General features: G+C 43.8%; 1 protein-coding gene across 1 annotated transcript in view; it reads right to left on the minus strand.

The window, feature by feature from the left end:
* KCNMB4 (potassium calcium-activated channel subfamily M regulatory beta subunit 4) overlaps positions 1 to 11,163 on the minus strand; it is a 55,407-nt gene extending 44,244 nt beyond the window's left edge. Inside the window, exon 1 of the mRNA XM_046642412.1 lies at positions 10,757 to 11,163. Within this exon, the coding sequence (XP_046498368.1) occupies positions 10,757 to 11,092 (336 nt within the window). The 5' untranslated portion in view covers positions 11,093 to 11,163. The remainder of the gene's footprint in view (positions 1 to 10,756) is intronic.
* Positions 11,164 to 11,172: the final 9 nt, after the last annotated feature.

The raw sequence follows: 11,172 nt of genomic DNA on the forward strand, positions 1-11,172 counted from the left end.
TTGAATGCTCTTGACGCCCTTGTCAAAAATCAATTACCCATAAATGTCTGCGTTTATTTCTGAACTCCCAATTCTATTCCATGGAAGGGAATGTCTATGTGTATGCCACTACCACACAGTCTCGATCACTGGATCTTTCCAGTAAGTTTTAAAATTGGAAAGTGTGAGACTTTCATCTTTAATTCTCCTTTTTCAAGATTGTTTTGGCCATCCTGGGTCCCTTGCACTCCCATATGAATTTTAGGATCAACTTGTCAGTTTCTGCAAAAAAAAAAATCCAGCTGAGTTTTTGATAGGGATTATAATAAATCTGTAGGGAAGTGTTGCCATCTTTACAACATTGTCCTCCAATCCATAAATAAGATATCTTTCCATTTATTTAGGTCTTTAATGTCTTTCAATAGTTTTTGTAGTTTTCAGGGGACATGTCTTATACTCTTGTTAAATTTGTGAAATATATTCGTAAGGATTTTATTTTTTTTTAGATTTTATTTTATTTTTCTTCTTCTTCTCCCCAAAGCTCCCCAGTACATAGTTGTATATATTTTAGTTGTGAGTCCTTCTAGTTGTGGCATGTGGGACGCTGCCTCAGCATGGCCTGATGAGTGGTGCCGTGTCTGCACCCAGGATCCAAACCTGCGAAACCCTGGGCCGCCGAAGTGGAGCACATGAACTTAGCTGCTCGGCCACAGGCCAGCCCCAGATTTTACTATTTTGATGCTATTGTAAATAGAATTGTCTTCTTAACATCATTTTTTGGATTGTTCATTACTAGTGGATAACAATACAAGTGATTTTTGCATATTAATCTTATATCCTGCAACCTTGCTGAAATTGTTTATTAGGTCTAATAGCTGGGTTTGTGGGGGTTTTTTTGTTTTGAGGGATTTTTTGGTGAATTCTTTTGGAGTTTCTATACACAAGATCAGGTGACTTGTGAATAGAGAGAGCTTTCTTTCCTTCTTTCCAATCTGCCTGTCTTTCATGTGTCTTCTTGCCTCGTTGCCCTGGCTGGAACCTCCAGTGCAAGGTCAAACGGGTGGCAAGAGAGGACATCTCGTCTTGCTCCCGATCTTAGGGAGAAAAAACTCTGTCTTTCACCATTAAGTATAATATTAGCTGCAGGTTTTTCACAGATGCCCTTTATCAGGTGGAAAAAGCCCTTCTACTCCTAGTTTATTCACTTTTTAAAATCATGACAGGATTTTGTTAAATGTTTTTTTCCGCATATACTGAGATAATCACAGGATTTTTGTCCTTTATTCTATTAATATGGTGTATTACATTGATTGATTTTAGCATGTTGAACCAAGCTTGCATTCCTGGAACAAACCCTGTCTTGATCATGGTGTATAATCACAAACTCTTCCAAAAAATAGAAGAGGAAACACTTTCCAACTCATTCTATTACCATGATAACGAAATCAGACAAAAACATCACGAGAAAACTACTGACCGATATACCTTATGAAATTAGAGATGCAAAAATCCTCAACAAAATGGTAGCAAACCAAACCTAGGAACATGTACAAAGGATTATATATCATGACCAACTTAGGGGAATGAGTACTAATGTGTATGCGATTTATTTTGGGAGTGATGAAAATATTCTGGAATTAGACAGTGATGATGGTTGTAAAACTTTGTGAAAACTCTAAAAATTGTACATATTAAAAGGAAAAATAGTACAATATGTGAATTATATCTCAATTTTCTGGAAAGGGAAGCTGCCTGCCCTCTGTTTTCTCTTTGCCCTTTTCTACTGCCTAAAACACAAACATGATCAAGTTAGGAAGAACACGCTAAGGGATGGGAGAGCAACAAGACAGTAGGAACCTGAGCCTTTGGATGGTCTTCCACGTCAGAATGGCACAGATCCACACACTGCCTACCAGCTCCAACACTTACATAAGAGGAACACTAGCACCTGCTTTGTTTAGGTCACTGTCATGCAGCTCCTGTTAAAGTATTCCATCCAATATCCTAATTAATTCAATTAGGTTGTTTTTACCCTTCACTCCTACAAACAGTTCTGCAATGAAAATGCTCATATATGTTTCCTTGGACATGTGTTAGAGTTTTTTAGGGTAAACACCTTGAAATGACATTGTTGGGTCGTCAGCCACTCACAGCTTCAGCTGCACTTAGTATGTCTGATTCTTTTTCTTAGTGGTTGAACCAACTTTCCAGCAACAACTAAAATTTATCATTTTCTTGAATCCTTACCAACACTTGGACATATGAAACATACTAAGTTTTGCAAATCTGATGGGTGTGAAATGGTATTCCATTATTGTTGTCATTTGAATTTCTCTGAGATTATCAGAATTGAGCATTTTTTCACATTTACTGACCACCTGTAGTTCTTTTATGGATTGTTTGTATATGTCCTTTGCTCATTTTCCCATTATGTCATATGTCTTTTTTTTTTGGTGAGGAAGATTGTCCCTGAGTTAACATCTGTAGCCAATCTTCCTCCTTTTGCTTGTGGAAGATTGTCACTGAGCTAACATCTGTGCCAATCCTCCTCTATTTTGTATGTGGAATGCCACCACAGTTTGGCTTGATGAGTGGTGTGTATGTCTGCACCCAGGATCTGAACCTGCAGACCCCAGGCTGCCAAAGCAGAGCGTGTGAACTTAACCACTATGCCACTGGGCTAGCCCCAAATATGTCATTTTCTTAAGGATTTGTAGACATTTTCATAAACTCTGGATAAACCTTTGCTGATTACTGGTTTTGTCATTATCTTCTACTAGTCTGTGGCTTACACTTTCCCTTTATTTACAATAATTTTAGTCACACAGAAATTATTTTATCATGCTCAAATGTATCAATCTTTCCCTCTTATGATTTGTTCTTTAAGCCTCATGTAAGAAAATCTTTTTTTTTTTTTTGAGGAAGATTAGCCCTGAGCCAACATCTGCCACCAATCCTCCTCTTTTTGCTGAGGAAGACTGGCCCTGAGCTAACATCTGTGCCCATCTTCCTCTACTTTATATGTGGGACGCCTGCCACAGCATGGCTTGATAAGCCGTGTGTAGGTCCACACAGGGATCTGAACAGGTGAACCCCGGGCCACCAAAGTGGAACATGTGAACTTAACCACTCTGCCACCGGACTGGCCCCAAGAAAATATTTCTTAAGCTTATGTCATAAAGATATTTTCCTACACCATCTCCTAAAAGTGTTATAGTTTTCTTTTCGCATTTAGGTTTTATTCCATTTAGAATTTGTTGCTACAAGTGTAAAGTATGTATCAAATTTTATTTCCTTCTTATGTAGAGCTAACTGTTCAAGCACCATTTATTCATAATGGTCATTTTTTCCCCTGATGAATTTCCCACATCTTTGTCTTTCAGTAACATTTAACTTCTAGTTTAATCTTACTGAGGATGTAATCTTAATTATTCTACTCCTTCAAAGTTCGTTGAGGCTGGCTTTATGACCCAGAACATAGGTTTTTGAAAATGTTACATGGGCCCTTGAAATAATGTGCACCCTGCTGCTACTGGACACACTGTTTTATACATGTCAGTTGGCTCAGTTGGTAAACTTGTTATTGAAATCTGCTAGATATGTATAAATATTACTTTTGTCTGGTTATGTATTTGAGGTCTGTTGAATTAACTCTCTTATAATTATGAAATGTCCCTTTTTATCTAGGAACACATTTGTGCCTCAAAGTCTACTGTTTCATATAATACAGACACTCCAGCTTTTCTTTCTTTCTTTGTTCGTTTTGGTTGATATTTGTATGGTGTATATTTTCCCATTTTTTAACTTTCAACCTTTCTGTGTCCTTGTATTTTGTATGCGACTCTTGAAAACAGCATATATTTTGGTTTGTTTGCTTTTTTCTAGTCTCTAATCTCTGTCTTTTAAACAGAAGAGTTAGTCCATTTACATTTAATATAATTACCTATAAATTTGGGTTTAAATTTACTATCTCATTATTTTTTATTTGTTCCACCTGTCTACATCCCTTTTTCTCTCTTTTCCCACCTTCTTTTGGGCTATTTGCCTATGTTATTTCATTTCCCCATCTATCAGCTTGGTAGTTGTGCACCTTTTTACTGTACAAATTCTTGAACTCCAACACAGAACTGCTAAATCAGACATTGGGGTGGAGTTTCTGATTCAGTGGCTCTAGGATGGGACTTGAGAATGTGCATTTCTGACAAGTGCACATATGATGCTGCTGCTGCTGGTCCCCTGACCACACTTTGAGAAGCACTGGTTTGGAGGAAGAAACGGAGTAGATATAAGGAGACCAGGGAAGAGACACTGTAATGAGAAAAGCACATGATAACAGTCTTGACTAGGACAGTGGCAGTGAAAATTTTAAAAAGTATTAATACCAGAGAATGACATTTATAGAAGCAAAAGATTCCAGAATAGAAGCTGGTTTTGGGGAGATGAGGATAAATTTTGTCGCCATCTTTATCCTTGAAATAGAGAAAACAGAAGGTAAGTAAAATCAGATCGAGGATTTAGCTTTCACTAAGTAGTATTATTGCCTGGTTTCCCATTCCTTAGAACTGTTTTAAAATAAAGTTGTCCTGATAATGATAAATAAATATATTTATTACAAAAGAAAAATCGGATTAAACTTCTAGGATTTAGGATTTAGTTTTCTAGGATTTAATTTCCTCTAATGAGATACAACACCAATATATACTCCGATACAGTTGGATTATAACCAGCAAACTGGGCATTGGAGAAGGTTTCATAGTCCGTTTGGTCTCCTGCATCAGTTAGATGAATGGTACAGAAGAAACTGAAGAACAGACATTCCTTCACTTGTGCTCAGGATACGGAGACTTCCAGGGACCCCATCAGCTGGATACTGCTATTCCACAGTCAAATACAGTCCTGTGTTGTCAACAAAGGGGATGCATTCTGAGAAAGGCACCATGAGGCGATTCCATCATTGTGAAAACGTCACAGAGTGGCCTTCACAACCCTAGATGCTATAGCCTACTACACACCCAGGCTCTGTGGTCCTAATCTCATGGGACCACCATAGTATCTACTGTCCATCACTGACTCAATCATTGTTCTGCAGTGCATGAGTGTACATGAAATAAATTTATTTGAATCAGTTTATTTACAAAAATGGTCGCAAAATTAAATAATTTAATAAACATGTGGTTTTCAGTTTACAACACTAGTTATTTTAAAAGAAGAGGATATTTCTACAACTCAAAAACACACATTTTGAAAACTGACAGTGTCCTAGAGAACACTTACGGCATAGCATGAGGGATAGTTAAAAACACACGGAACATCAAAACCTTTCTGTTCAATATTTTACTGTGAGTAATTCTGGTAATTGTAATATAAGTGTACTGTTTATCTACGAACTCATCTGAATATGAAACTCTGCTAAAAACTGAAAAAAAATTAAACCGCAAGTAAACAAAATTTGACATCTTCATTCATAAGTGAGTGCCAAACACGTTTTAAATAAACAAAATGTGACAACAACTTATAAAAAGCTTTATAAATCTGAAGCAAGTTTGTGATAAAATAAATGCATTTTTTCCCATGTAACTAAAATAGATTGTAACATCACCAATCTCTTTGGTAAAAGGAAATAGTTTCTGATTAGGGTTTTAGACACATAATTTCAGGGATCTCACAAATAATTGAGATCTTCATTAAGGACGCCCACAAATGGAGGGCAGCGCTGGGTGGCGGTCAGTAACCTTGGACAGGAAGACCCTAGTGGCCTGCATATGGGTTGCTTCCATGCAGCTGCAATTCAGGTGGATTATTAACACGTCTGACCAAGGCTTCAAATATCTAATCACATCAGTCACCTACTCAAAAGCCTTCCTTGGCGTCTGCATGAGTTTCCCATTGCTCCTGTAACACAAACTTCGAGGCTTAACACAACACGAATTTAAGTCTCCACATTGTGGATCAGGCCTCACTGAGCCAAAACCCAGACACCAGCTGCTTTCTTTCCTGGAGACTCTAAGGCAGAATCCATTTTCTTGCCTTTTCCAGACGCCTTGGGAAACCGGGCTGCACGTGTTCCCGGGCTCGTGGCAGCTTCTGGACTGAAAGCAGCGGCTGGTCCAGCCTTCCTTGACCAGCTCCCTCCGGCCTCCCCTTCCACATTTCAGGACCCTGTGATCACACTGGGTACCAGGACAATCTCGTATTTCAATGCCAGCTATGTGCCACCTTAACCCCACCCGTAACCCCAACTCCCCTTTGCTGCGTAACGAGACAGGCACAGGCTCTGGGGACGAGGAGGTGGACACCTTGGACGTGGGGGCAGTGTTCCTCCCGCCACGCTCCCCACTGTCCACCAAGCCCCTCACCGACCCCAAGCTCCTATCCCGCCTCACCCCAAGACCCCGCTCCCTGTGCCCGTGCTCCAGCCACACCAGTCTCTCCACTGACCCCCCGACACGCGCCGTTCTCCCAGCTCCTCAGCTTTGCTCCGGCATTTTCTTTTCCTTGATGTTCTCTGCATTCCTCCCCACCTTTCTTCCCAAGGCGAAAATTCTATTAATTCTCAAAAGCTCACGGCCAAGTCTCACTCTCCAGGAAGCTCTTCCCCAATGCGTCACGCCTCCACTCCTAGTCATCCTCACTGCTCCTCGCACAGCCTGGCAGTCACTTGCCCCAGGGCCTTTGCACTTGCTGTCCCCTCACCTGTGGGACACTCTCTCCGGAGAGCCACATGATTCATTCCTCTATGTCCTTTAGGCCTCTGCTCGTTCCGCCACATTCTTTGGGTCTCTGTGCAACTGTCACTTTATCGGAGCCACCTTCCCTGACCATCTTATGCAAGAGAGCCACCCTCCATCTCTTGCATCACTGTCTATACCTTACGCTCGCTTGAATTTTCTTTACACACCTCTCAGGCCGTGACATGACATGGTGAATCTATTTCTCATCTGTCACGCGCCACCAAAATGGAAACATCACGAGGGCAGGGACTGTGTTTTGATCTCTATTCTAGTCTCAGAGCCTGGAAGCACGCGTGGCCAACGAGGCATTTAATGAATGTCCGTTAAGTGAGTGAACTCGTCTTCTACGTCCTCCGGTTTCCCGCCCAGGTCTTTGATCATAACAGATGCTGAAGAAGTATTTGCAGAATTGGACCTTATGTATTTATCAAAAGTTATTTAATATGAGCCCCAGAGGAAAAACGTCAGTAAGCCACTTTTTCACAGAGAAATAAAGATTGCAGAGAAGTTGTCATAATTCAGGGGAGTCTTTGATTACTTAGTTTTGATAATGACAGATGTCCCCAGAGCACAAAGGACGTCACGTTGAATATCCGAGTCAAAGATGGAGCTGAGAAATTGACCCCAGCAGCCCACACGGTCTGCACGGGGAGCGTGTGGGGCGTGAAGGACACAGAGAGGCGGCCTGAGCCACACTGCCTGTCGCCAGGCGCGTCCAGCTTCAGGGGACACTCACAGCCTGAAGCCTCTTCACCCTCCACCCGTTTCCACTCTTCAACGCATTTCTCTCGCTTTCACAGGACTGGTTTCTTAGAAACAGACTCTCATCCTTTGTTTCCAGGTTTTTCATGTCAGAGAAAGAAAAGAACTCAAAACAAAAACAAAGCACATGGCCTCCAGCCACCCACTCTCTCTTGTTGCACATACAAGGGGCCGGTTTAAAAATTCATCTTTTCTTTACCACCCAATGTATATACTGATGCAGAAGCAAATGTCCGGAACTGCACACATTCATTTCATTTACACTAAACCAATTTAAATCATTCTCTTCTTCTGCTTCAGAATTTCCTTGAGTCTTTCCTTTATACCAGCTCCCTATATTCAGTAGCATTGTAACAACTTTTACCCTAAAAACACAAATATTAATCACGATGAATCCCTCTGGTTTTTATTTTACTTTTCTTGCACAATAGATGAGCACATTTTCTAAGCTAGTGGTTTCTGACTGTGTCTACACATTAGAATCACTTGCAGAACTTTTTAAAAAACACCAATGCCCAGGACCCACCCAAGACCAAGTCGGAATCTCTGAGGGCTGGACCCAGGCATCAGAATTCCTTTTAAAGTTCTTCCCATGACTCCAACGTGCAGCCACAGTTAGGAACCAAAGCTCTTAGCACACACACTGACGGTCACAAAGAAGCAATGCAGTGATGTGTACAGGAGTGGAGGAAGCCGACCCCAAACTTAGGTTTCACTTTGGTTAATTCACAGAGCAGATCATGGCCCCGTGGACCCCTAGTTACCTTGGACTCTCTATTACCAACCGGACACAGTGACTGCTTGAGACAATGAGGATACGATTCGAAACATAAATAAGTTGAATCGGACTCAAAGATATTTTACAGAAATTATTAGTCAAAGGTCAAGTTTATCCACACTCGCTTCTTTGTCGTCTGGGGTTCTGCCCCTTCCCTGCCTTTCACTGCCATGAACACAGCAAGCTCAGGGGAGGGGGCGTCCCTGTTCTAAGAAGTGATTTCTAAGTGGTTCCTTGGCGTAGAGGGTCATGAAGAGGAGGCTGAAGGTGACTGGCATCCGCGACACTGTGGGGAACCCAGATGTCTACAGAGGGAACAGGGGGTCACGGAGGCTCAGCAAAGAGGCCAGGGAGGCAGAGGAAAGCGCTCGGGGACCGAGCCGTGACAGCCCGGGCAGCGGGTCTTGCGTAACTGCAAGGACACTGTGGACCGTCTCCTGATGTGCTGGACTCTGGCACAGTGTTCTGGACACATTCAATTTTTCCATCACTAATTGCTTACAAGAATTTCCAAGTTGAGCATTTAATTGCCCAAAAGTAGAAAGGTGACTGCAAAAGAACCAACTTATGTTCTATAAATGCTACAACGCAATCGTAATTTGGATAAAGAGATATATACTGTTTTGGCTGAGGAACCCTTGACTACATCGACTGGGATATTGTTCATCATTTTCTGGAACATAAATACATCTTTCTCCAGTTCTGTCGTTTCTTGAACACTTTACTTTTTAAAATGCTATTTCGTTCAGCTACTTCTTCAAAACAATTGTTGCCAGGATCCAAACTGGCACTGGAAGAAAACAGATTATTTGCAACAAAAAGAGGGAGAGAAAATCATAGTATCACAGAGAGCACTATGGCTGCCTCCAATGATTGAAAAATCTATGTCTCAAGGATCCCAATGTACTTTTTCTGCCAGATCCTTCAAAATTGCCTGGAAATTGCAAAGCAGCCTTTTAGTAGCAAATTCTAGCTTCTCAATGTCTTGATTAGACACCAGCCATTTACTGATATATGTGTATGTAATTTACTGGCGCCTGAACCCCCGTCTCAACCAATCAGCAATGTGCGCCAACACCAACAACGCCTTCTGAACGACGAACCACCATGTAATCTCTAAATCACTATTACTGCTTGGCACCTTTCTTTTATACTAATGGTTTAACTCTAAAAAAAGAAAAAGTGATGTTTCTAAAACCCTGAGATTTCTTTTGAAATTCCTGAGCATTAAGCAGATTAACTTACAACATTTATCTTTGAGACATTATTGCTTCTCAAGACTTTGAACATTATACTCTATCTAAATTCCGTATTCCTATATTTACTGCTTATATATTATCTTCATTTTCAAGGTAAATGAATATTCATTTGTCAGCAGGAGCCTCTTTTTTAAGAGGAGTCATGTTTTTAAAAAAGAATTCCTTTTCTTTAGTTTCCCAAATTTAAGAATTTACTGTTTAGGAGATAAGACCAGGAGTGTTACTGCAGAGAAATGGTAAGTTTGCTTAAATACTTTTAAAATATTAATTTGGCATTTTGCTGTGGGGTTGGTATGCTTACATCTCATCGCGTTTAACGGGAAGTTTTCCCATATACACAAGAGTCACTCCCTTTCCTACTGTTTCCTGCTCGATCTTCAAGCACAGACCCCACAAAGAAGGAAATGTCAGAAACTTAAAGAAGATACACACCTTTGCTGTGATAGCTAAGCCACAAAGATAGCAAAGCAGACCAAGAGAAGAAAAAGACGAAAACCCCTCTCGCAGAACCAGGTGACCCCGAGCTCAATTAGTCCACAGGCTGAGGACACGGCTTTTTATAAGTTTTTCCTCCGCTGGGAGCAGTTTTCTGCGTCTCCCTCGCTCTGCCCTCCGTCCCTCGGGTCCTAACCAGGTTTTTTGTGTTTTGCTGTGAGAACAAAAAAAGTTGCTGGGGAAGGAATATTCGGTCCACTTCACGGAGGGTTTTCTATTTTCAGTCATTTTCACGGTTCTGCAGGTGGCTCCCGACTGTCCCCGGACACGCAGTCGCCAGGCGCCCTGTGGACCATTTTGAGCATCCCTTCGTGAACGCCAGGAGCCCTCTGACCCCGCAAAATGGCCCTTCTCGGAATCTCGCGTTCGATTCCACAAATCCGCTTCTCGTCGTAAGTCAGAACGCCTGTCTCGGCAAAAGGCAGAGCCGCCACCCATCCCACGGGCTGGAGACCCCGCGGCTCCCGGGAGCGTTCCGGGCGCGGGCGGGGGGCAGAGGTGGGGGTGGGGGTGCGGGTGGCGGTCCCCGAGGCTCCCTGCTCTTCTCCCGCGCGTCCTGCCGGCGCCGGACCCTCCGAACCCGAGGGCGGCAGGTCAGGGGCGCACGCGGAGCCCAGGCGCTCGCGCCCGCGCGCAAACACCCCTGCCGGCCGGTTCCGAGCCCGCGTCCCGCCTCCGGCCCGGGGCGCCCCCGGGTCGGGAGCCCGCAGCCCGGGGTCCGCCGCCCGCCCAGCCCGCGGCCGGAGCCCTACCTTGGGGTTGGCGAGCAGCTGGCGCTCGTCGGGGTGCAGCAGCGCCCGGGAGCTGGCCTCGGGGCCGCGCACGAACACCTGCACGCACGGGTAGTGCGCGGTGCCGCTGCAGGCGGAGCCGCAGGTGAAGGTGCACTCGAACTCCTCGCGCAGCTGCTGCACCGACAGCACCGTGCAGTTGGCCGCCGTGGCGCGCAGCCCCTGCAGCGCGGGCCCGAGCCAGCAGAAGCCGAAGATGAAGAGGGACACGACGCCCGAGACGATGAGGAACAGGCCGAGCCGCAGGCTCTTGTCCTCGGCCTCCGTGTACTCGTAGGCCACGCGCAGCTTCGCCATCGCCCCGCCCGCGGCGCCGCCACCGCCGAGGGGACCGCGCAGGACCGCGGCCGACGGCGACGCCCGAGCCCCGAGCCCGG

This window comes from Equus quagga, chromosome 1 (assembly GCF_021613505.1).
Source record: "Equus quagga isolate Etosha38 chromosome 1, UCLA_HA_Equagga_1.0, whole genome shotgun sequence".
In the NCBI taxonomy this organism is placed as follows: Eukaryota; Metazoa; Chordata; class Mammalia; order Perissodactyla; family Equidae; genus Equus; species Equus quagga.